The following is a 27730-nucleotide window of genomic DNA, read 5'->3' on the forward strand; positions in this document are numbered from 1 at the left end:
ATTTATTTATTGATTTTTAAATACATATTTTATCTGTGAATTTGCGTGTGTAATCTGGGAATGCATACAATGAGCTTCTCTGCCCTAGGTGTACAGAAAACACTCGGCAAGAAATGGAAGAAAATTTGAAGAAAGAAGGAAAAAGTAATAATAATAATGATGATGATAATTGCCCTGATGCAGTACCAGGCAGTGGCTCTCATGGCTTCTGATCTTAACTGATTGGAAGTGTTATCATGTACATTGTATTGTCTTGGTATAAAAGATGGGCTACAGCAAATATTCTGCTCAATACCACAGATTTGCTTGTCAGTTGTTTGACCGTAACCAGTTGAGCATGTCCCTTAGTGGCTGATGATATGTGCATCTCTGATCACGAGCAGAAGCAGTGGGGGAGCATCATAGCCATGTGCTAGAGGGATTCTTTGGGGTTTGAATAATTCACCTTTGGAAACATGGGTGTTTCATTCAACATCCTTAAACAACCCTTATTCAGGGACCTTTTGAGCAGGATGGGTTACTCGACCAGAATAAAATTCTAACTGGGCCCCACCTGCAAGGTCATGTGCTGTTTATCTTGATATGAGATCACCATGTTGCGCACATATGGTTGTGATGCATGTGCCTGGTGTACCCTTATCAGAAGAGTAGTCATGATGGGTATACTGGGCTTCGTTTATTTGTACCCCAGTGTCACTTTGATGGCATGTGTTGCTCTCTCACTTAATAATAATAATAATAATAATAATCTGTTGTGTCATTCTCTTTTAGTGCCTTATTATTTAACACACTCACCTGTAAAATTTCCACTTATTTCTTATTTTTATTTTCTAAAATTTTCGTTGCGTCTTGCAACCTTTTCAATAGAGAGTCAAGACTATTGAAAAGGTTGCAAGATGCAACGAAAATTTTAGGAAAATAAAAATAAGAAATAAGTGGAAATTTTACCAGTGAGTGTGTTACATTATAAGACACTCAAAGAGAATGACTCTCCTCAGACACAACAGAATATGCTTCAATACACAAACTCATATAAAGAATCTTACAAACCAAATCCAAAAACGAAAAATAATAATAATAATAACAATAATAATCATAACAGTAATGATAATCCTCCTCTTCCTCCTCCTCCTCCTCATCATCATCATCATCTTCATAAAAAAAAAGAAAGAGAGAGAGATAAAACCACAGTGTGATACCTTATCAAACTTTGGTTGACCTCTGATTGTGTATTGTGAGTTCTGAACCAACTGCAGGTCTCTGAGGACCGACTGAATATGGTCAAGATGTTGACTCATTAGATACATTACATCTGAAAAGAAAAGGAAAAAACAATTATCAAATGATTCCCAAAGTGATTGATATATACATATTCTGTTATTCTTTTACTTGTTTCAGTCATTTGACTGCGGCCATACTGGAGCACCACCTTTTAGTCAAACAAATCGACCGCAGGACTTATTCTTTGTAAGCCTAGTACTTATTCTATCGGTCTCTTTTGCCGAAGCACTAAGTTATGGGGACGTGAACACACCAGCATCGGCTGTCAAGGCAGCGAGCTGGCAGAAACGTTAGCACGCCGGGCGAAATGCTTAGCGGTATCTCGTCTGCCGTTACGTTCTGAGTTCAAATTCCGCCGAGGACGACTTTGCCTTTCATCCTTTCGGGGTCGATTAAATAAGTACCAGTTACGCACTGGGTGTCGATATATAACTGACTTGATCCGTGCATCTGTCCTTGTTTGTCCCCTCTGTGTTTAGCCCCTTGTGGGTAGTAAAGAAATAGGTTGTCAAGCAATGGTGGGGGGACAAACAGACACACAAGCATACACACACACACAAATATATGGTACCTTTTTCTGATGATATCTGAAAAGAAACAGCAATTTTAGCAAAACATATTAAGCAACACAGATAATAAGTAAAAAAAAACATAAAAATAAACAAGCTTTTGACGGTTTTACAGATATTTCAAAATTATGATGCTATGATTCTAGGTGTTTCTATGCCATTCAAGAATTTGAACCTGGAGATCACCATTTCCAGCGACTTTGAGGGCCACCTCCCAGTGGTGTCGGGCATCAACGGAGAGCCCTCGACTACAACAAGACGGCCAAATTTTTTTTTCTAAGGTCTGGGGTCTCCCACACCTAAGCCCTAGACCATCACCTAATCACCCTTACCCCTCTTGTTGCTTAAAAACAACAACAACAACAAGGTGTTTCCATTATTTTGTCCAACCCCTGTATATCCTCTGAGACAAAATGCTGTGAGTAGCTTGTTCTTTAGTTCGAACATGCAACCAAGCATATCCGGACTGGTAACAACTTTGCAGAGTAGTAACAATCCATCAAAGTCCCAACTTTGGGTTGATTAGCATATTAGGGCTTGCCTGTCTATGCATGACACGATTGGAGTTGGCAGACTCTGTGGAAGGAACCATCATGGACCAACAAAGGAGAAGGTGGCTGCAGCAATGCCGTTGTGAAGAGCAAGATGGGGCAAGTGAGACATTGTGGTCATTCACCGCATCCGTCTCCATTTCCAGTCGTCTTCATCTGGGATTGCCACGGGACTGAAGAGGGTCACATCCCAAGAGATTGAAGTTGATGATGTACAACTCTTACATCACTTTAACCCTTTAGTGTTTAAACCGGCCATATCCGGCCCAAATAATCTACCTGTTTTCTGTTAAAACTGCCCAGATTTGGTATCTCACACCAGCCTATAATGTCAATCTAAAAACAGGTGATAACATCATGGAAATCTTAAAGCTACAAAATAATGCATGATTAGCTTAAAACAATATGGATGAATAAATATTATATTTGACAGAATAATCTGAATGCTAAAGGGTTAAACAAAGTGACCGCACAAATCATCAGTCATTGCTAAAGATGACCGGATGGTCTTTGAAGCTCCGATGGATGAACAGGATACACAGAAACACAAGCTGGTCCCATAACCACTCCAAAAGTGGCAGACCCTTGAAAAGAAGGTCCGCCATGAGAAGAATTCCACTACTTTTCTTCCCCACGTATCATTGATCTCTATGCTGACCAACATGTCTTTTCCTTTTTGTAAAGAAATACAATGTGAATTGAGAAAGATTTGGCTGCTATTTCTAGTAAGGCATAGAACTTTCTTTGATGACATTGATTCAGGGTCTTTGATTGAAGAAAGAAAGGCAGAGGAAAAAAGAAGCAAAAGCCAAGGGATTACCTGTTGGTATTCGGTTAACATTGTCGAAAAGGGCCCAGCATCCACTTGTGAGTAGGCCGGTGAGGTACTGGACAATATGGACACAGGTCAGCAGGGGACTGCAGCAGATGGTGAACAGGCATTGACCATATAACTGTTGAGATAAAAAGAACGGGATGTATATTTATATACATTCACATGCAATCACACAAACTTCTCTCTGTCTCTCTACGTGTGTGTGTGTATGTGTGTGTGTATATATATATCATCATCATCATTTAGCGTCTGCTCTCCTTGCTAGCATGGGTTGGACGGTTCAACTGGGGTCTGGGAAGCCAGGAGGCTGCACCAGGCCAGTCAGATCTGGCAGTGTTTCTACGGCTGGATGCCCTTCCTAACGCCAACCACTCCGTGAGTGTAGTGGGTGCTTTTTACATGCCACCGGCACAGGTGCAAGATGAGTCTGGCAAATGGCCATGATCGGATGGTGCTTTTTACGTGCCACTGGCACGGACCCAGGCGAGGCTGGTAACAGCCACGAACGGATGGTGCTTTTTACGTGCCACCGGCACGAGGCCAGTCGGGGTGGCGCTGGCAACGGCCACGTTTGGATGGTTCTCTTACGTGCCACCGGCACTGGTATCTCAGCTGCAATTTCCATTGATGTTGATCGATTTCGATTCTCACTTGCCTCAACAGGTCTTCACAAGTAGAGTTTTGTGTCCCAAGAAGGAAAGGTATGCATAAGTGGACTGGCTACATATATATATATACACACATACATACACACACACATAATTATATATATGTATATGTGTGTGTGTGTGTATATTATATATATATATATATATATATATATATATACACACATAAACACACATAATTATATATATTCCAGGTTCAGCCCCACTTCACGGCACCTTGGGCAAGTGTCTTCTACTCTAGCCTCAAGCTGACCAAAGCCTTTTGGCCAGTTTGCTAATGGTCACAAGCGAGTTTGTTATTTACTTGGTGTTTGTAAGAATGGAGAGGTTAAAAGTAATCTTAAGTCATCCATAAAGTGAATTAAATTAATTCTGTGCCGTATGAATATGTCCCTCGTTTAAGAAACAGATTGGGTTTATTTACATTTGTGAAGAAAAAAAGATACCCTTCCCCCACCCCTAACCCTAACTAACCCTAACCCTAAAAGAGATTGAAATGCAATAGATCGATACTAGGGTCATAATTATGGGTGACAATTTCATAAGACACTGCTAACCCTTACTAACCCTAACTAGAGTTAGGGTTAGGGGTGGGGGAAGGGTATCTTTTTTCTTCACAAATGTAAATAAACCCAATCTGTTTCTTAAAGGAGGGACATATTCATACGGCACAGAATGTCTTCTTTTACCTCAATAGACGTCAGTGATTGGTTGAAATTGCAGAAATTGAAGGAAAAAAACAACAAATATCTTACAAACTATAGAATTTTTTCAATAAAACCGAGAGAAAAAAATCGTTTTATAATAAACACATTCTACCAGTATACGAAGTTTAAAATTTTTTAGTTACCTAGAAATTATGTTAAAAACTGCTGTTCAAACCGAAAAGAACCCAGTTCGGCAAAAGAAACTGATAGAATAAGTACTGAGCTTACAAAGAATAAGTCCCGGGGTCGATTTGCTCGACTAAAGGCGGTGCTCCAGCATGGCCGAAGTCCTTACAACTCACCCTGGCAAACTCCTTAATTGTGTCTGTTTTGCCAACCGACGATGCCCCTGTGATGGCCGCACATTGGTAGTTTTTCAAGCTCTGCGTAAGCGAGAGCATGGCCCTGTCGGTCAGAGGATTGTGAACGAACATCAACCCTGACTTAGGGCCAAGGTACTCATAGCCATAAGGTGTTGACACTGTAAGCTGTATGACCCGGCATTGGCTCATCTCGTAGGCTGTCTTCACAATGGTTTTCGAGCGAGTCAAGTCCACTTCTTTGTCTGGAAATTAATGAAAAACAAAAAGAAGAAAAAAAAAAGAAAAGAAATTAAAAACATTGGACCTCGGCAGAATTTGAACTCAGAATGTACAGATGAACAAAATGCAGCTAACGATTTTGGCCAATATGCTAACGATTTTGGCCAATATGCTAACGATTTTGGCCAATATGTTAACGATTTTGGCCAATATGCTAATGATTCTGGCCAATATGCTAATATGGCACCTTGGGCAAGTGTCTTCCACTATAGCCTTGGGCCGACCAATGCCTTGTGAGTGGATTTGGTAGACGGAAACTGAAAGAAGCCTGTCGTATATATGTATATGTATATATGTGTGTGTGCTTGTGTGTCTGTGTTAGTCCCCCCAATATTGCTTGACAACCGATGCTGGTATGTTTACATCCCCGTAACTTAGCAGTTCGGTAAAAGAGACCGATAGAATAAGTACTAGGCTTACAAAGAATAAGATTTGCTCGACTAAAGGCGGTGCTCCAGCATGGCCGCAGTCAAATGATTGAAACAAGTAAAAGAGAGTAAAAGAGAGAGACAAGGATAAAGAAATGGTTGGGAACCATTCCTTGTATTCTAAAAATAAACAATGACAGAGGTATAACCGCGTGGTAAGACATTTGGTTCACAACCACTAGGTTCTGGGTTCAGTCCCACTGTGTAGCACCTTGGGTAAGTGTTTTCTATTTCGGACCAACCAAAGCCTTGTAAGTGGATTTGGGAGAGGGAAACTGAAAGAAGCCCATTGTTTGTGCATATGTGCGTGTGTGAGACAGTATTTGTGTCTGTGTTTGTCCCCCACCCTTACTTGACAACTGGTGTTGGTATATTTACATCCCTGCAACTTAGCGGTTCAGCAAAAAGGACCGATAGAATAAGTACCAGGCTTACAAAAAATAAAAAGTACCAGCGACGCCTTACTGGCACTTGTGCCCGTGCTAGTAGGGTGCCAAGAGCACCATCCAAGCATGATCGTTGCCAGAGCGGCTAACTGGCTTCCGTGCCGGTGGCATATAAAAGGGCACCATTCGAGCGTGATCGTTACTAGCATCGCATTACTGGCACCTGTGGCGGTGGCATGTTTCAAAAGATTCGAGTGAGGTCATTACCAGTGCCGCCTGACTGGCTCCCCTGTGCCAGTGGAATGTAAAAAGCACCCACTACACTCTCGGAGTGGTTGGCGTTAGGAAGGGCATCCAGCTGTAGAAACTCTGCCAAATCAAGATTGGAGTCTGGTGCAACCATCTGGTTCGCCAGACCACAGTCAAAATCGTCCAACCCATGCCAGCATGGAAAGCGGACGTTAAACGATAATGATGATGATGAGTAGGGTTGATTCATTCAACCAAAAGTCCTTCAAGGTGGTGCTCCAGTATGGCCACAGTTTAATGACTAAAACAAGTAAAGAAAAAAAACAAAAGAAATGAAGCTGAAAATTCTTACCGTTTGCCTTTAGGGAGAGCTCAGGGGTCAGATCTATCTCTGGTTCGGCCCTCAGAACTGGTTTGTAGTCCATTTGGTGTTTCAAACAGATTTTCCATTCGAAACATTTGTTATCCACAGGACTTTGACTGTCAAGTATTTCTGCAGAAGAGAACGAACAGAGAAGGAGTATTTTTATATTGTAATATATGAGGGGTTTTTGAAAAGTTCCTGGTTTGATTCAACACATAGGCGCAGGAGTGGCTGTGTGGTAAGTAGCTTGTTTACCAACCACATGGTTCCGGGTTCAGTCCCACTGCGTGGCACCTAGGGCAAGTGTCTTCTTCTTTCGCCTCGGGCCGACCAAAGCCTTGTGAGTGGATTTGGTAGACGGAAACTGAAAGAAGCCCGTCGTATATATGTATGTGTGTGTGTGTGTGTGTTTGTCCTCCAACATCGTTTGACAACCGATGCTGGTGTGTTTATGTCCCTGTTACTTAGTGGTTTGGCAAAAGAGACCGATAGAATAAGTTCTGGGCTTACAAAAGAATAAGTCCCGGGGTCGAGTTGCTCGATTAAAGGCGGTGCTCCAGCATGGCCGCAGTCAAATGACTGAAACAAGTAAATAAAAAATTTTAAAAAGAGAATATACACATATATATGTATGCATTTATATGTTATATATTGTAGCTGTGATACCAGTGCCGATGGCACATAAGAGAACCATCCAAACGTGGCCGTTGCCAGCGCCACCCCGACTGGCCTCTGTGCCGGTGGCACGTAAAAAGCACCATCCGATTGTGGTCATTGCCAGCCTTGTCTGGCCTCCGTGCCGGTGGCACGTAAAAAAAAGCACCATCTGATCGTGGCCGTTTGCCACCTCATATGGCACCTGTGCAGGTGGCACATAGAAAGCACCCACTACACTCACGGAGTGGTTGGCGTTAGGAAGGGCATCCAGCTGTAGAAACATTGCCAGATCAGACTGGGCCTGGTGCAGCCTTCTGGCTTCCCAGATCCCCGGTTGAACCGTCCAACCCATACCAGCATGGAAAGCGGATGTTAAACGATGATGATGATATGTAGACGTAGGCGTGGTTGTGTGGTAAAAAGCTTGCTTCCCAACCACATGGTTCCGGGTTCAGTCCCACTGCGTGACACCTTGGGCAAGTGTCTTCTACTATAGCCACGGGCTGACCAAAGCCTTGTGAGTGGATTTGGTAAACGGAAACTGAAAGAAGCCCGTCGTATATATGTATATGTGTGTTTGTATTCTTTTATTTGTTTCAGCCATTTGACTGTGGCCATGCTGGAGCACCACCTTTAGTCAAACAAATCGACCCCTGGGCTTATTCTTTGTAAGTCTAGTACATATTCTATCGGTCTCTTTTTGTCGAACCGCTAAGCTACAGGGATGTAAACACAGCAGCATTGGTTGTCAAGCGATGTTGTGAGGGGACAAACACAGACATACAAACACACACAAATATATACATATACATATATACGACGGGCTTCTTTCAGTTTCCGTCTACCGAATCCACTCACGAGGCTTTGGTCAGCCCGAGGCTATAGTAGAAGACACTTGCCCAAGGTCCCACACAGTGGGACTGAACCCGGAACCATGTGGTTAGTAACCAAGCTACTTACCACACAGCCACTCCTACGCATATATTTGCATAAAAGACATGTGATCATCACAACAACAACAATGAAGTTCATGGAATGAACAGAAGTAAAGGTAAATGTGTCACAGACACGACTATGTGGTTAAGAGGTTCACTTTACAACCATCTGGCTCCAGGTTCAATCCTACTCCAAAGTACCTTGGTGCAAGTAAGTTTTACTATAGGTCCAGTTTGACCAAAGTCTTGAGAATTATAATAGGCTGATTAGAGACTGTATGGAAGCCCACTGAACAGAATGGATCTATTCTTAAACTGAACCAAACTACAGGATTTGAAACAAAAGCAAGTGATTCAATTCCGGATCTTTTCCTTTTGAACGGCAGTTTTCAACACAATTTCTAGTTAACTAAACACTTTTAAACTTCGTATACTGGTAGAATGTGTCAAAATAAAACATTTTTTTCTATTCACTTTCTTGAGAAAATTGTAATTTGTAAGTTTAATGTAGTTTAATTTTTTTAATTTTAACCAATGAATCGCCTCTAATTGAACTAAAATCATTTGCTGTGTCTAAAACTGAGACAACATCCTGTCACTAAGCCTAACCCTCCACCTTAACCCTAAATTTTAGCCTTTCCTTTTTTTTTCTTAATTATTAAATTAATTTAAGGATAACAATAATAAAAAAAACCGAAAGGCTAAAATTTAGGGTTAGTGTTAGGGTTAGGGTTAGTGACAGGATGTTGTCTCAGTTTTAGATGCAGCAAATGATTTTAGCTAAATAGAGGGCATAGGATTGGTTAAAATTCGAAAAATTAAACTACGTTAAACTTACAAATTACAATTTTCTCAAGAAAGCCAAGAGAAAAAAATGTTTTATTTTGATACATTCTACCAGTATACGAAGTTTAAAAGTGTTTAGTTAACTAGAAATTGTGTTGAAAACTGCCGTTCAAAAGGAAAAGATCCTCAATTCGTACCTTGGATAAGGTCTCGCCTGTTCAAAGTCTGTCCAATCAGGCTTGTGAATACAGCAAAATTCCTTTGTTTTGTTCCAGCAGAACAGAATCGGTTGAAGAGTTCCTGCAGGAGACCAGTTAGATGGGAAATCCGCTGAATGAGTATCTTCCTGGAAATGGAAAAACAAAAATCTTTACATGGATCTTAGATTGTTATATGCGTAAACATTTGATGTCATTGAATGCCAAGAGTGCACAGATCTGAGCTCATAGAATGTTAACTCCATGAATATCTGAGCTCATATATATATATATATACTCTTTTACTCTTTTACTTGTTTCAGTCATTTGACTGTGGCCATGCTGGAGCACTGCCTTTAGTCGAGCAAATCGACCCCGGGACTTATTCTTTGTAAGCCCAGTACTTATTCTATCGGTCTCTTTTGCCGAACCGCTAAGTTACGGGGACATAAACACACCAGCATCGGTTGTCAAGCAATGCTAGGGGGACAAACACAGACACACAAACACACACACACATACATATATATATATATATATATACATATATACGACAGGCTTCTTTCAGTTTCCGTCTACCAAATCCACTCACAAAGCATTGGTCGGCCCGGGGCTATAGCAGAAGACACTTGCCCAAGATGCCACGCAGTGGGATTGAACCCAGAACCATGTGGCTGGTTAGCAAGCTACTTACCACACAGCCACTCCTGCACCTATATATATATACATATATAGAATCAAAAATAAGCAACAAGAATGACTCCGGTAATTTGGTACAATTGTTTCGCACTACAACATTTTATTAAAAGTTGTAAGTATTACAGCAGATCTAAGATGCTGAGTGCTCATCTGCTGAAATACTTACAACTTTTAATAAAATGTTGTAGTGCGAAACAATTGTACCAAATTACCGGAGTCATTCTTGTTGCTTATTTTTTATTATAATCACCCCGCAAATTTTTATGGGTAACACCATACAAGATTCTGGTGCATCTAAATTAAGTACCATATTCATTTGAATCTAAATTGTTGCTGAACTTATATATATATATATATATATACAAAATTTAGAGGATTGACAACTAAAAGTGGACAGCCTGTATGCTAGAAATAGATGTCAAAATCACCATTTTCCATGGAGAATGTGTTCTCAAGAAAAAATTCAGCAAAAAACCAAAGCGTAAAAATAAGCAAGACAAATGAAAATATACGAAATGGAAAGCGATTACCTATGTACTAATTAGTTTCACTTGTTAATAATTTACGTATATGAATACATAAACATCTGCAAGATCATCAGCATAGTCTGTCGTTTATGAAACACAATTTCCAGAACTAGATACTGAAATCCATCATGTATAAAGTTCTACAATTTATATTTATGTGTATCTTTCAAATGCCTTCAATTTGGCGAGCTGAGATCGGAAATTACTCTGCAGTTAATAAACTACAGCAGTGAAGTGGTGGTGGTGGTGGTGATGGTGGTGATTGTGATGATGGTGATGATGACGATGATGATGACGATGATGGTGATGATGATGAAGATGGTGATGATGATGGTGATAATGATGACGATGATGATGACGATGATGATGTTGATGATGATGACAACGGTGATGATGATGATGACGATGATGATGACGATGGTGATGATGATGACGATGACGATGATGATGACGATGATGATGATAACGATGATGATGATGATGATGGTGATGATGATGATGACGACGATGATAACGATGATGATGACGATGATGACGATGATGGTGATGATGAAGAAGATGGTGATGATGATGGTGATGATGATGACAACGGTGATGATGATGACGACGATGATGATGACGATGGTGATGATGATGACGATGACAATGATGGTGATGATGACGACGATGATAACGATGATGATGACGATGATGATGACGATGATGGTGATGATGACGATGATGATGATGATGATGAAGAAATAAACTTACTTGAAGTCTTCCAAACTGGAAGCACACTTCTGCTCCAGACATTTCCTCATTTGTTTTTCCCACACCACAGACTCGGCCACAACGATGCACTCCACGGGAAACTCATTGATCCAGGTTTCAAACGACATCGGTTCTTTGTAATACGGTATTATACCAAGATCTGGTTTAACGAGACAGAGTTTGAGATTAGTTCTTTTTTCTGCCTCGGCTTTCAGGCTTATTAGTTATAGAAAAAAACTCGTTAAGAATGAAACGATACAAAACGAAAGACAAGAGTGAAAACAGAACATTAGTTACTCTCTCTCTCTCTCTCTCTCTCTCTTTACTCTTTTACTTGTTTCAGTCATTTGACTGCGGCCATGCTGAAGCACCGCCTTTAATCAAGCAAGTTGACCCCAGGACTTATTCTTTGTAAGCCCAGTACTTATTTCTATCGGTCTCTTTTGCCGAACCGATAAGTGACAGGGACATAAACACACCAGCATTGGTTGTCAAGCGATGTTGGACAAACACACACACACATACATAGACATATATACTCTTTTACTCTTTTACTTGTTTCAGTCATTTGACTGTGGCCATGCTGGAGCACCGCCTTTAATCGAGCAAATCGACCCCGGGACTTATTCTTTTATAAGCCCAGTACTTATTCTATCGGTCTCTTTTGCTGAACCGCTAAGTAACGGGGACATAACACACCAGCATCGGTTGTCAAGCAATGCTAGGGGGACAAACACAGACACACAAACACACCATATATATATATATATATATATATATATATATATATATATATATATATATATATATATATATATATACATATATACGACGGGCTTCTTTTCAGTTTCCGTCTACCAAATCCACTCAGAAGGCTTTGGTCCGGCCCGAGGCTATAGTAGAAGACACTTGCCCAAAGTGCCATGCAGTGGGACTGAACCCGGAACCATGTGGTTGGTAAGCAAGCTACTTACCACACAGCCCTCCTGCTTTGTATTTCTTTGATATTTTGGGGCTAGGACCCTTTCATGAGGACACATGGAGAAGTGGGAGATGTAATAAGGCTATTACCATTGCTCAATATGTGGGAGAGGGTAGTGAGTTCTTATTTACTTTATTTACATTCGACGGATATTTGTCCTCATCTTGTTTGTTGTTAACACAACGTTTCAGCTGGTATACCCTCCAGCCTTCATCAGGTGTCTTGGGGGAAATTTCGAACCTGGGTTCTCATTCCTAAGGTATTTTTCAACGTTGTTGCTATTATTATTATTATTATTTTTTTTTTTTTTTCCTGCTTCCTTCAAATTTTCTTCCGTTTCTCGCCGAGTGTTTTCCGTACACCTAGGGCAGAGAAGCTCATTGTATGCATTCCCGGATTACACATGCAAATTCACAGGTAAAATATGCATTTAAAAAATTAATAAATAAATTCATGAATGGATGTTGTTGTTGCTGCTGCTGTTATTATTATTATTATTATTATTATTATTTTTTTTTTTTTTTCCTGCTTCCTTCAAATTTTCTTCCGTTTCTCGCCGAGTGTTTTCCGTACACCTAGGGCAGAGAAGCTCATTGTATGCATTCCCGGATTACACATGCAAATTCACAGGTAAAATATGCATTTAAAAAATTAATAAATAAATTCATGAATGGATGTTGTTGTTGTTGCTGTTATTATTATTATTATTATTATTATTATTATTATTATTATTATTATTATTATTATTCAGGTCACTGCCTGGAATCAAACTCAGGATCTTGGGGTTAGTAGCCTGCGCTCTTAACCACTATGCCCGTGGGAAATTATGGAGTGAATTTCTAGGGCCTATAACTCTAATATTTTCCTATCCTTCCTTAATACCGTCAAATGTAAATAATGTAAATAATGTACATAATTCCTCATCTCTTTAATATAAAACTGTATTATGTAGTTTCTTGTCTGTTTTTATTGAAGGGTTCGGGCGATTAATTAGGATAGTGTCCTTGAATCGAAGGTTGCCTTCATTGCATTTTGTGGCTCTAATGAATATTACATAATACTTCAGCCATATTTCTATTAAAAGAATATTTATAAAAGAAAAGAGGCATAACTTTTATAATTTTTTTCATTTATGCGCCCTTTTAAAGCCTAGCCAGGCTCATGGGCCTGGTTTCCTGGTTTCTGTGGCGTATGTGTTCCCCCAGCTGGATGGGACACCAGTCCATCGCAGCGTTACTCAAGAAACAGGAAGTGAGAGTGAGAGAAAGTTGGGGCGAAAGAGTACAACAGGGGTCGCCACCCACCCCCTGCTGGAGCCTTGTGGAGCTTTTAGGTGTTTTCGCTCAATAAACACAAACATCATCATCATCAATGTTCGACCGTGGTCGAGACAATGGAATTTACCATGCTACGCCAGACTTCACAGTCCATCATAGCATTACGGAGGTCCTGTTGCTGGATGCCTGTATCCCTGGAGATTACATCAGGGTAGGAGAGTGTGCGCCCTCTGGTATTGCGAGTAGATGGCTTCCAGAGGAGAAGAGTAGAAATTACCTCGTTTTCAGCTCTACAACAATGTCCAGCAAACTGGACTCTCTTACCTTTCACAAGAGATGACACAGGTGGTAGTTTCCCATATATTTGCATTTTGGTTGGATGGCGCTTCCACGAGAGATTTTGAGCTCTCATAAGGAGGCGAGTGTAGGTTCCATCCAACTGCCTCTCGAAGAGTGTGCGCCCTCTGGTATTGCGAGTAGATGGCTTCCAGAGGAGAAGAGTAGAAATTACCTCGTTTTCAGCTCTACAACAATGTCCAGCAAACTGGACTCTTCTACCTTTCACAAGAGATGACACAGGTGGTAGTTTCCCATATATTTGCATTTTGGTTGGATGGCGCTTCCACGAGAGATTTTGAGCTCTCATAAGGAGGCGAGTGTAAGTTCCATCCAACTGCCTCTCTTCTCCTCTGGAAGCCATCTACTCGCGATACCAGAGGACGCACACTCTCCTACCCTGATGTAATCTCCAGGGATACAGGCATCCAGCAACACACAATGCCCGGTGTGGGAATCAAAACTGCGATCCTCCGATCGAGAGTCCGCTGCCCTAACCACTGGGCCATAAATTTGAAAAAAAAAAAAATATTACCTTCAAATCGAAATCTCACACAATCTGTAAGTGCGTCCACCATTGTATCTTTCATGGTCTGTTCCAGATCTTTGAACCATTGCAAGTTGAACTGGAGTGGCGCTAGTGGCTCAGAGGCCAGGGGCAAAAGTTCATCCATTTCACCAATAATTGCAAATGCTTCAAGTTTTTCAGCTGGAAAAAAAAAGAAAGAAAAAAGAACAACACAGTAAAAAGCTGATGCAAAATGTCTCCGAAATATATGAAAGTGAGAATGGCAGAAGACATTCAAGTGAGTGCCAAGCAAAATACTTTGGGGTGTTTCTTTTGAAGTTGTTTTGTCATTGGATTGTGGCCATCTGGGGGCACTGTCTTGAAGGAGAGGAAGAAGAAGAAAAGGAGAAAAAGATGAAAAAGAAGAAAAGAAACAGGAGAAGAAGAAGAAAAGGAGAAAAAGATGAAGAAAAAGAAGAAAAGAAAAAGAGAAGAGAAGAAGAAGAAGAAGAAGAAGAAAAATTTACAGGCAGTGGGGTAAACGTAGCAGGAAGAAGGAGGAGGAGGAGGAAGAAGAAAAGGAGAAAAAGATGAAGAAAAGAAAAAGGAGAAAAAGAAGAGGAAAGAGAAAAAGAAGAAAAAGGAAAAGAAGAAGAAAAGGAAAAAGGAAAAGAAGAAGAGGAAGGAAAAGAAAAAAGAGGAGGAGGAGAAGAAAAAGGAGAAAAAGAAAATGAAGGAGAAGAAGAAGACGAAGAAAAAGGAAAAGAAGAAGAACAACAACAACAAGAAGAAAGAGAAGAAGAAGAAAAAGGAAAAGAAGAGGAAGAAAAAGAAAAAGGAGGAGGAGGAGAAGAAAAAGGAGAAAAAGAAAATGAAGGAGAAGAAGAAGACGAAGAAAAAGGAAAAGAAGAAGAACAACAACAACAAGAAGAAAGAGAAGAAGAAGAAAAAGGAAAAGAAGAAGAGGAAGAAAAAGAAAAAGGAGGAGGAGGAGAAGAAAAAGGAGAAAAAGAAAATGAAGGAGAAGAAGAATAAAAAGGAAAAGAAGAAGAAGAAAAAGAAGAAGAAGAACAACAACAAAGAGAAGAAGAGAAAGGAAAAGAAGAAGAAAACGAAAAAGGAGAAGAAGAGGAAGAAAAAGAAAAAGAAGAAGAAGGAGAAGAAGAAAAAGAAAAAGAAGAAGAAGGAGGAGAAGAAGAAGAAGAAGAAGAAGAAGAAGAAGAATGTTGTGTAGTTAACCTACTGTTCATAGACAATTCGTTAGCCGTGAGCATCCGAGAAGGTTTCTTGTTCCTTTGTTTTGGAACTCTCAGCGCCAAATTGAAGATGCCCGGGAAACATTTCCGTGCGCTGGGAACGAGTTGCTCCGGTCTGTCGGAGACTGCGAGTAGGTCTGTCACCTCGTTGTCGCTGAGGAAGAAGAGACGTGGGAAATCCATCCGACTTTCATCCAAGAGTCGTTGCAGCCTCTTCAAAATGGTGTCCTGTGGCAGAAATTACAAGAAAGGATACGGTTGCTTAGCGCTTGGGGACCAGTGACCCCTTCTCAGGAAAGTTGCTCAAAACAGGAGTATCATAGACAACTTAGTTGAGAGAGATTCTTACAATTAATTATGAACAATACCTATTACTCTTTACTCTCTTTTACATGTTTCAGTCATTTGACTGCGGCCATGCTGGAGCACCGCCTTTAGTCGAGGAGCTCGACCCCGGGACTTATTCTTTTTTTTTGTAAGCCCAGTACTTATTCTATTGGTCTCTTTTGCCGAACCGCTAAGTAACAGGGACATAAATACACCAGCATCGGTTGTCAAGCAATGCTAGGGGGACAAACACAGACACACAAACACACACAGGCATATATATATATATATATATATAGGTCCCGGGTTGAGTCGGGGTTAACCACAGTAAATAAGGTACTCAATACATAGCAGAGTAAATTAATTTATTTTATAGAAGGAGCTTCTACAGGACTAGAACTGTTTCATTCAAAAGAAATCATCAGGAACTTGGTGACACCAAGCTTCCTGATGATTTCATTTGAATGAAACAGTTCTAGTCCTGTAGAAGCTCCTTCTATAAAATAAATATATATATATATATATATATTATATATACATATATACGACGGGCTTCTTTCAGTTTCCGTCTACCAAATCCACTCACAAGGCTTTGGTCGGCCCAAGGCTGTAGTAGAAAACACTTGCCCAAGGTGCCACGCAGTGGGACTGAACCCAGAACCATGTGGTTGGTAAACAAGCTACTTACCACACACCCACTCCTCCATTGGTCATCATTGTTATGGATCTTTTCCTTTTGAACAGCACTTTTCAACACAATTTCTAGTTAACTAAACACTTTCAAACTTCCTATACTGGTAGAATGTTGTCAAAATAAAACATTTTTTTCTCTTGGCTTTCTTGAGAAAATTCTATAGTTTGTTTAACGCAGTTTAATTTTTTGAATTTTAACCAATGAATCGCCTCTAATTGAGCTAAAATTATTTGCTGCGTCTAAAACTGAGACAACATCCTGTCACTAAGCCTAACCCTCACCCTAACCCTAAATTTTTGTCTTTCGTTTTTTTTTCTTAATTGCTAATTTAATTTAAGGATAAAAATTAAGAAAAAAAAAAAACGAAAGCAATGGAAAATAATTTAAACAATTAACAAACAAAATAATTCTATAATTTTATACACACACTTTCCGTATACGATTGTTTGACTGCTGTGTTGCCATTTTTCGGTGTATTTCAACTAGAAAAATGTTCACTTAAAGAGAATAACAAGCTACATAATGCAAACTTTTTACATTTCAAAAATTCCAATTCTAAAGGGTCGAAACAAACCCGAGCAACGCCGGGCGATACTGCTAGTCTATATATATAAAGCTGAAGTTGTCTGTGTGTGGCAGGTTTGGTAGCCTTCAACTAACACTATCTCCTCTGAGACCCTGCAGCACAAGTTGACCAAAATTGAGAGTATGATAGAAGAAGGCTTGCTCTTCATTCCGTAGAAGAAAAAATTCAAATCGGACCATGTTAACACCAAAAATTATTTACATCAAAAAAGTGCTTTTTTGCTATGAAAATCCCTATTTTTTACAATTTTTTGACTGCTGTGTCGCCATTTTTCGGTGTATTTCAACCAGAAAAAATGTTCACTTAAAGAGAATAACAAGCTACATAATGCAAAATTTTTACTTTTCAAAAATTCCAAATCTAAAAGGTCAAAACAAACCCGAGCAACGCCGGGCGATATTGCTAGTGAATTATAAAAGTAAAGTGGAAAAAAAGGATTTATTAAACCAACCATGGTTTCAATAATCGACAGCAACATTTTCCGTAACTTAGTTCCCTGGAGGACACGATGATCTTTCTCACTCATTGATTTGGGGCAGACCGACATTACCTTGGGGTCAGCGTTTACCGCACGCATCCAGTCCTGGAATATTTAATTAAAAATGAAAAAAAAAGGGGGAAAATAACAGTTGTAAATTTTAGTACAAAACAAGTAATTTTACAGGGAAAGGGTTAAGTTGATTATATTGACCCCACCACAGTACACAACTGGTACTTATTTTGCCAAACCCCTAAAAGGATAAAAGGGTAAGTGGGCCTTGGTGGAATTTGAACTTGTTGTGTAAAGAAGCAGAAGAGATGCCAATAAGCATTTTACCCAGAATATTCCAGTCATTGTATGTAGGGGTCACACCATGAGATCTTCAGCATTTGTGAGATCCAGGTTTCAATTGTGGGTTTTTCATGACTAGAGACGGTGAATCAACTAGTACTTACTAGTTTTGGACCTATAGCGAACTGTGTGTTCAAACATAATGTGCCGAGTCAAAAGCTTTGCAATATTTTGGTAACTTAAGGCAGAAATGTTAGCACGCAGGGTGAAATGCTTAGAGGTATTTCGTCTGCCGCTACGTTCTGAGTTCAAATTCTGCCCAGGTCGACTTTGCCTTTCGGGGTCAATTAAATAAGTACCAGTTACGCACTGGGGTCGATATAATTGACTTAATCCGTTTGTCTGTCCTTGTTTGTCCCCTCTGTGTTTAGCCCCTTGTGGGTAGTAAATAAATAGGTATTTCGTCTGCCGCTATCTTCTGATGTTCAAATTCAAATTCGCCAAGGTCGACTTGCCTTCATCCTTTCGGGGTCGATTAAATAAGTACCAGTTACACTGGGGTCGATATAATTGACTTAATCCGTTTGTCTGTCCTTGTTTGTCCCCTCTATGTGTAACCCCTTGTGGGTAGTAAAGAAATAGGTATTTCGTCTGCCGCTATCTTCTGAGTTCAAATTCCGCCAAGGTCGACTTTGCCTTTCATCCTTTCGGGGTCGATTAAATAAGTACCAGTTATGCACTGGGGTCGATATAATCGACTTAATCCGTTTGTCTGTCCTTGTTTGTCCCCTCTGTGTTTAGCCCCTTGTGGGTAGTAAATAAATAGGTATTTCGTCTGCCGCTATCTTCTGAGTTCAAATTCCGCCAAGGTCGACTTTGCCTTTCATCCTTTCGGGGTCGATTAATAAGTACCATTACGCACTGGGGTCGATATAATTGACTTAATCCGTTTGTCTGTCCTTGTTTGTCCCCTCTATTGTAACCCATTGTGGGTAGTAAAGAAATAGGTTTCGTCTGCCGCTATCTTCTGAAGTTCAAATTCCGCCAAGGTCGACTTTTTTTTTCATCCTTGGGGTCGATTAAATAAGTACCAGTTATGCACTGGGGTCGATATAATCGACTTAATCCGTTTGTCTGTCCTTGTTTGTCCTCTCAGTGTTTAGCCCCTTGTGGAGTAAAGAAATAGGTCTCCGTCTGCCGCTATCTTCTGAGTTCAAATTCCGCCAAGGTCGACTTGCCTTCATCCTTTCGGGGTCGATTAAATAAGTACCAGTTATGCACTGGGGTCGATATAATCGACTTAATCCGTTTGTCTGTCCTTGTTTGTCCCCTCTGTGTGTAGCCCCTTGTGGGCAGTAAAGAAATAAGAAAGTAATCTTTTCCGCAGCAAGGCAATGCAGAACCTCATACTGCTTGGATGATCTGGAATAAACTCCAGGAACTTGAGGGAATTGGACTGATGCCATGCCCAGCATATAGTCGGATTATTACTTGTTGCATGATCATGTTCCTTCTCCTTCTCGAGCCATGCCGGTTTCCCGGTTTCAGTGGCGTAGAAATTCCCCAGCTGGACGGGACGCCGGTCCATTGCAGGATACTCATTTTACCAGATGAGTGGACTGGAGCAATGTGAAAATGAAGTGTTTTGCTCAAGAACACAACGCATCGTCCGGTCCAGGAATCGAAACCACAACCTAATGATCATGAGTTAAACACCCTAACCACTAAGCCACGTGCCTCCATTTCATCAACCAGGAGGAGATGGAGGCTCAAAGGGCAAGAACTGGCATCAGCATGGAATCAAAGAACTGGCAGAAAAGTGGCTTCAGATGCTACAACCCGATGGCCTCTACTTAGAATTCTGGGCTTATTTTGTTGTAACTTGATGAATAAAGGAAATATGTAACCAGGCTGTGTGGTAAGTAGCTTGCTAACCAACCACATGGTTCCGGGTTCAGTCCCACTGCGTGGCATTTTGGGCAAGTGTCTTCTGCTATAGCCCTGGGCCGACCAATGCCTTGTGAGTGGATTTGGTAGATGGAAACTGAAAGAAGCCTGTCGTATATATATATATATATATATATACATAAGTAGCTTGCTAACCAACCACATGGTTCCGGGTTCAGTCCCACTGCGTGGCATCTTGGGCAAGTGTCTTCTGCTATAGCCCCGGGCTGACCAATGCCTTGTGAGTGGATTTGGTAGACGGAAACTGAAAGAAGCCTGTCGTATATATGTATATATATATATATATGTGTGTATGTGTTTGTATGTCTGTGTTTGTCCCCCTAGCATTGCTTGACTGAAAGAAGCTTGTTGTATATATGTATATATATATATATATGTGTGTATATGTTTGTGTGTCTGTGTTTGTCCCCCTAGCATTGCTTGACTGAAAGAAGCCTGTCGTATATATGTATATATATATATATGTGTGTGTATATGTTTGTGTGTCTGTGTTTGTCCCCCTAGCATTGCTTGACAACCGATGCTGGTGTGTTTACGTCCCCGTCACTTAGCGGTTCGGCAAAAGAGACTGATAGAATAAGTACTGGGCTTACAAAGAATAAGTCCTGGGGGGTCGATTTGCTCGACTAAAAGGCGGTGCTCCAGCATGGCCGCAGTCAAATGACTGAAACAAGTAAAAGAGAGTAAAAGAGTAAAACTCTTGACTCTGCACAATGTTATCCTGTTTTTTCAACCAAGGAGCGAAGATAAACGAATGCTTACTTTAAATTTGTTGTGAACCGTGAATTCAAACATATTGGTGTGTAGTTCAAATTCTTTAACGATACTTGGTTTCTCAAACACTTTAATGAGGTACATCCACTGGAATTTAAGAACAAAAATGCAAGAATTTATAATGACCATACAATGTATCAGACATCACAGTGGCACATAAAAGGCACCATCCAAGTGTGATCGTTACCAGTGTCGCCTTACTGGCACTTGTGCCCGTGCTAGTAGGATGCTAAGAGCACCATCCGAGCATGATTGCTGCCAGAGTGGCTAACTGGCTTCCATGCTGGTGGTATGTAAAAGGTACCATTCAAGCATGATCATTACCAGTGTTGCCTCACTGGCACCTGTGCCGGTGGCACGTGTAAAAACATTTGAGCGAGGTCATTGCCAATATCGCCTGACTGGCCCTCGTGCCGGTGGCACGTAAAAGCACCCACTACACCCTCGGAGTGGTTGGTGTTAGGAAGGGCATTCAGCTGTAGAAACTTTGCCAGATCAAGATTGGAGCCTGGTGCAGCCTTCTGGCTCACCACTCCTCAGTCAAACCGTTCAACCCATGCCAGCATGGAAAGCAGACGTTAAACAGTGAATAATAATAAAAATAATAATAATAATAATCTCTGGGTGAGACTTGTACAAATATAAAGCAAAAGTCAAACATATAATAATAATAATAATAATAACAATAATAATAATAATAATCTCTTGTTACATACCTTATTCTGGGCTGTGATCCATAAGTGTGTGATTTCTTCAATTTGGTGTAGCGTTGTAGCAAGAACCTCGACTTCAGTTTGCATTTCTCCAAGGATTGTAGAATTTAGCATTGTCTTCAAGATAATGGAATCATCCTAGAAGAAAACATGATCCTTTATTTGCTGCTTCATCTTGTTTTCCTTTCACAACATCCATTCGTATCCTAGCAACGTATTAGCAGACACTGACCGAGACAAAGGGGAATAGTGGCCGGACAATGCTGTTGTCGATTTGGTATAGTGGACTGGGAGTGGAGGCGCAATGGCCCAGTGGTTAGGGCAGCGGATTCGCGGTCATAGGATCGCGGTTTCGATTCCCAGACCGGGCGTTGTGAGTGTTTATTGAACGAAAACACCTAAAGCTCCACGAGGCTCCGGCAGGGGGTGGAGGTGATCCCTGCTGTACTCTTTCACCACAACTTTCTCTCACTCTTACTTCCTGTTTCTGTTGTACCTGTATTTCAAGGGGCCGGCCGTGTCACTCTCTGGAGGCGCAATGGCCCAGTGGTTAGGGAGCGGACTCACGGTCATAGGATCGCGGTTTCGATTCCAGGACCGGGCGGTGAGTGTTATTGAGCGAAAAAACTAAAAAAGCGCCACGAGGCTCCAGCAGGGGATGGTGGTATCCCTGCTGGTACTCTTTCACCACAACTTTCTCTCACTCTTTCTTACTGTTTGTTGTAGCTCTATTTCAAAGGGCCGGCCTGTCACTCTCTTGGTCACGCTGAGTAGTATCCCCGAGAACTATGTTAAGGGTACATGTCTGTGGAGTGCTCAGCCACTTACATGTTAATTTCACGAGCAGGCTGTTCGTTGATTCGGATCAACCGGAAACCCTTGTTGTCGTAACCGACGGAGTGCTTCCATATGAGCGAGAAACACACTAAAGCTCCATGAGGCTCCGGCAGGGGATGGTGGTGATCCCTGCTGTACTCTTTCACCAAACTTTCTCTCACTTACTTCCTGTTTCTGTTGTACCGGTATTTCAAAGGGCCGACCTTGTCACTCTCTGTGCACGTGGAACTGAATAACCCCGAGAACTACGTTAAGGGTACATGTGTCTGGGCGTGCTCAGCCACTTACACGTTAATTTCACGAGCAGGCTGTTCCGTTGATTCAGATCAACCGGAACCCTCATCGTCGTAACCAACGGAGTGCTTCCTTATAGTGGACTGGACATTTGGACTGTTTTGGCAATAGTACTTTTTGGCACTGGAGGGGAATACACTCACACACACACACACACACACACACACACACACACACACACATATACACATACATGAAGAAACTTTCACAGAAAGATAGTGAGGAGAAAGATAGTGAGAGATGTTATGATTAATTAACATAACTGGCATAAACACTTTCACCTCTCCTCAAACGCATAAATAGAAATATGCTAACACACATAACCAGAGAGGAAGGGAGGGGGATGAGAGAGAGAAAGGGCGGAGGATGAGAGAGAGGAAGGGAGAGGGATGAGAGAGTGGAAGGGAAGAGATGAGAGAGAGGAAGGGAGGGGGTGAGAGAGAGGGAGGAAGGGGGGATTGGAAAGAAAGGGAGGAGGATGAGAGAGAGGAAGGGTGGAGGATGAGAGAGAGGAAGGGAGAGTGATGAGAGAGTGGAAGGGAAGAGATGAGAGAGAGGAGAGAAGGGGGATGAGAGAGAAGGAGAGAGAGGGAGGGAGGGGGAGGGAGGGGATGAGAGAGAGAGAGGAAGGGAGGGGGATGAGAGAGAGGGAGGAAGGGGGGATGAGAAAGAAAGGGAGGAGGATGAGAGAGAGGAAGGGAGGGGGTGAGAGAGAGGGAGGAAGGGGGATGAGAAAGAAAGGGAGGAGGATGAGAGAGAGGAAGGGAGGGGGATGAGAAAGAGAGGAAGGGAGGAGGATGAGAGAAAGGAATGAAGGGGGATGAGAGGGAGAGAGAAAAAGAGGGGTTTGAAAGGATCCACTTTGAAAGAAAAATAGAGTTTTGAAATTAATAAATGTCACTTCTAAAAAAAGTCTCAAAACTTCTAGAATGGTTCTCACACACTGGCTTTCAGCTTATGGGACAGTCCTGGCTGGAATGTCTTTGATCATGTGTCTGCTGGATCAGGGCTGAACTGGCAGAAAAGAATAGCAATGAACAGACATACCAATAAAAAGAAAAGAAAAAAGCTTACCATTAGCTTCATCTTGAGTTCGTCAACTCCAGTCAAAATATAATAATCATCTCTGATTGATAGAATTGATCTGAAGTTGGGTTTGATCTGACTTTCATTGCTTGACTCCAGTTCACTTCTAGCTACAAATATGAAATATATATATATATATATAGGCGCAGGAGTGGCTGTGTGGTAAGTAGCTTGTTTACCAACCACATGGTTCCGGGTTCAGTCCCACTGCGTGGCACCTCGGGCAAGTGTCTTCTACTATATATTTCTTTACTACCCACAAGGGGCTAAACACAGAGGGGACAAACAAGGACAGACAAACGGATTAAGTCGATTATATCGACCCCAGTGCGTAACTGGTACTTATTTCATCGACCCCGAAAGGATGAAAGGCAAAGTCGACCTCGGCGGAATTTGAACTCAGAACGTAACGGCAGACGAAATACGGCTACGCATTTCACCCGGCGTGCTAACGTTTCTGCCAGCTCGCCGCCTAAGTGTCTTCTACTATAGCCTCGGGCCGACCAAAGCCTTGGGAGTGGATTTGGTAGACGGAAACTGAAAGAAGCCCGTCGTATATGTATATATATATATATATATATAGTGTGCGTGTATGTTTGTGTGTCTGTGTTTGTCCCGTCCAACATCGCTTGACAACCGATGCTGGTGTGTTTATGTCCCCGTCACTTAGCGGTTCGGCAAAAAGAGACCAATAGAATAAGTACTAGGCTTACAAAGAATAAGTCCCGGGGTCGAGTTGCTCGATTAAAGGCGGTGCTCCAGAATGGTCGCAGTCAAATAACTGAAACAAGTATAAGAGTAAAAGAGAATATATATCATCATCATCATCATCATCGTTTAATGTCCGCTTTCCATGCTGGCATGGGTTGGACGATTTTGACTGAGGTCTGGCAAACCAGATGGCTGCACCAGACTCCAATCTTGATCTTGCAGAATTTCTACAGCTGGATGCCTTTTCTAATGCCAACTACTCAGAGTGTAGTGAATGCTTTTTACGTGCCACCAGCACGAGGGCCAGTCAGGCGGTACTGGCAACGACCACGCTCAAATGGTACTTTTTATGTGCCACCTGCACGGGATATATATATGCATATATATATATATATGTATATAATAATTATATATATATATATATATATATATATATGATAGATCGTTAGTCACTACACACATTTTTTTTCTCTCCTTGTTTTTTTTCTGTGTACCTTTCTGTAGAAGAGCATAGGCTCGAAATGTAAAAGACTTTTTCTATTCCTGAGCGTTATACTAATACATCTGTTGTTTCTACACCACCTGTCTTTGTCCTTTGATTTTTGGTAAACTCTCCCTATATATATATATATATATATATATATATATATAGATATATATATATATATAGATATATATAATATGCTGCCAACAATGCCATCCACCACCACCACAAACCACCATCATCCTTTACTGTCCATTTCCCATGCTAGCATAGGTTGGACAATTTAACAGAAGATGGTAAAGCCAAAGACTACTATACCAAGTTCTAGTCTCTGCTTCAGAAATGATTTCTATAGCTGGATGTGCTTCCAAACTGCCGACCACTTTATAAAGTGTACTGTGTGTTTCTTTGTTTTTTTTAACCATAGCACCAGCAGTAAAAGGGTCACCAAGCATCTTGCGAGGCAAAGGCCCCTTGACTGGATGGGGAAGTAGTATGGAGGGAGATTTGTTTTTGTGCCAGGTGATGAGAGGTTAAAAAGAATAATACAGGGGCAGAAAGAGGTGTTAGGCTGTAGACGAGGTACATAGTTACCCCAGGTGGAAAAAAAAGACGAACAGACAGAGAGAGAGTTTGAGAGTATACTAGCTTCATTCCTCTCTACTCTTTGCATATCCTCTGCATACACACACACACACATATATATTGTATGTATGTATGTGTGTGTATGTGTGTGTGTGTGTGTGTGTGTGTGTGTGTGTACACAGATAAGAGAGTAAAAGTGACACACAACTCTTTTTCACTTTAAGCAGAGTTACCATTCAAGGAGTAGGTGCAGGAGTGGCTGTGTGGTAAGTAGCTTGCTTACCAACCACATGGTTCCAGGTTCATTCCCACTGCGTGGCACCTTGGGCAAGTGTCTTTTACTATAGGCTCGGGCCGATCAAAGCCTTGTGAGTGGATTTGTTAGATGGAAACTGAAAGAAGCCCGTTGTGTATATGTATATTATCATCATCATCATCATCGTTTAACGTCTGTTTTCCATGCTGGCATGGGTTGGACGGTTTGACTGGGGTCTGAGAAGCCAGAAGACTGCACCAGGCTCCAGTCTGATCTGGCAGTGTTTCTACAGCTGGATGCCCTTCCTAATGCCAACCACTCCGTGAGTGTAGTGGGTGCTTTTTATGTGCCACCGGCACAGAAGCCAGTCAAAGTGGGTACTTTTTATGTGCCACCGGCACAGGTATCACAACTACAATTTCCATTTATATATATGCATGTGTGTGTATATGCTTGTGTGTCTGTGTTTGTCCCCCCAACATCGCTTGACAACCGATGCTGGTGTGTTAACGTCCCCGTAACTTAGCCGTTTGGCTAAAGAGACCGACAGAATAAGTACTAGGCTTCCAAAGAATAAGTCCTGGGGTTGATTTGCTCGACTAAAGGCGGTGCTCCAGCATGGCCACAGTCAAATGACTGAAACAAGTAAAAGAGTAAAAGAGTAATGCAAGTACTCACTCATCCTTAAAGCTGACCAATCCGTCCTTGCCACTCTGATGGACAAATATGATAGAGGAGGCTGCATAAGGCCACTACTATCTTTCTAATCAACACACCTAATCTTATCGTGCTGTGCTGCCAGCCATTACTCACTCTCCCCTGACCCATCTCAATTGCCACCCTTCACCTACTCTCCCTTTTAGCTCACCACCCATCTCTGCTATTGCCATTCTCTGCCCATCTCCCAGCTTAATCCAAATAGCCCTGTCTTTTCCCAACATACTCTTTTTAGCCTCTATGAACCGAACATGTGGCTGAGCAGGATACCATGGAGGAAGAACAAATTTTTTCCCTTACTCGTGTTCTTTAAACTGTCTGGGATGTACTTGAAAAGTTTGAACCTCAACTGTTCCCATTCTCTCTTCATTTTCTTCACTCGTATTTCCAAGTCATGTTCAGCAACGGCCGTACGATAAATGGACATGATTGTCTGTTCGTGTTTGGCCAACTTTAGAGATATCAGTTCTTCAACGATGTAGTCTTTCGTGACATCATACACAGCTCCCATTCCATCAAACATGGACTGCCAATGGCGGGACTGAAATTGTAAGATAAAAAGAGAAATAACATATATTCAAAATCAGGTCACTAACCCTTAAGCATTTAAACTGGCCACATTCAGTCTAAATATCTTACCTATTTTATGCTCAAACTAGCCGGATCTGGCTTTTTGTACCTAACCTACAATGTCATTCTAAAAATAATCACATCATAATCATCATTGTTTAATGTCCACTTTCCATGCTGGCAAGAGGTAACAGCTGGGATTTACCTTAACTACCTACATTCATCATCATCATCATCATTTTGCGTCTGCTTTCCATGGGTTGGACGGTTTGACTGAGGAAGGCGGCGAGCTGGCAGAAACGTTAGCACGCCGGGCGAAATGCATATTTTGTCTGCCGTTACGTTCTGAGTTCAAATTCCGCCGAGGTCGACTTTGCCTTTCATCCTTTCGGGGTCGATAAATTAAGTACCAGTTACGCACTGGGGTCGATGTAATCGACTTAATCCCTTTGTCTGTCCTTGTTTGTCCCCTCTGTGTTTAGCCTCTTGTGGGTAGTAAAGAAATAGGTTTGACTGAGGACTGGTGAGCCAAGGGCTGCACCAGGCTCAATCTGATCTGGCAAAGTTTCTACAGCTGGATGCCCTTTCTAATGCTAACCACTCTGAGAGCGTAGTGGGTGCTTTTACGTGACACCGGCATGAGGGGCCAGTCAGTAGGTTCTGGCGATCATTGCAATTTCATAGCAATGCATGATTAATTAAAAATATTGCGAATAAATAAGCATTGCATTTGACCCTTTCAATACCTGTGGACCCTTTCAATACCTAATTGTGGACCCTCATGGCTATTCAAAGTTTAAAAAAAT

At 41.4% G+C, this 27730-nt stretch overlaps 1 protein-coding gene across 1 annotated transcript in view; it reads right to left on the minus strand.

Moving 5' to 3' along the window:
• The window catches only part of LOC115225671 (dynein heavy chain 6, axonemal-like), a 63165-nt gene that overhangs the window by 19147 nt on the left and 16288 nt on the right, over positions 1-27730 (minus strand). Inside the window, exons 9-21 of the mRNA XM_036514515.1 lie at positions 26655-26895; positions 23590-23711; positions 21388-21522; positions 20660-20758; positions 17609-17740; positions 15538-15778; positions 14322-14495; positions 11192-11351; positions 9216-9364; positions 6629-6769; positions 4914-5176; positions 3222-3354; positions 1200-1312 (exon numbers count right to left, since the gene is read on the minus strand). Coding sequence (XP_036370408.1) covers positions 1200-1312; positions 3222-3354; positions 4914-5176; positions 6629-6769; positions 9216-9364; positions 11192-11351; positions 14322-14495; positions 15538-15778; positions 17609-17740; positions 20660-20758; positions 21388-21522; positions 23590-23711; positions 26655-26895 — 2103 coding nt within the window. The remainder of the gene's footprint in view (positions 1-1199; positions 1313-3221; positions 3355-4913; positions 5177-6628; positions 6770-9215; positions 9365-11191; positions 11352-14321; positions 14496-15537; positions 15779-17608; positions 17741-20659; positions 20759-21387; positions 21523-23589; positions 23712-26654; positions 26896-27730) is intronic.

This window comes from Octopus sinensis, linkage group LG28 (genome assembly GCF_006345805.1).
Source record: "Octopus sinensis linkage group LG28, ASM634580v1, whole genome shotgun sequence".
Classification (NCBI taxonomy): Eukaryota; Metazoa; Mollusca; class Cephalopoda; order Octopoda; family Octopodidae; genus Octopus; species Octopus sinensis.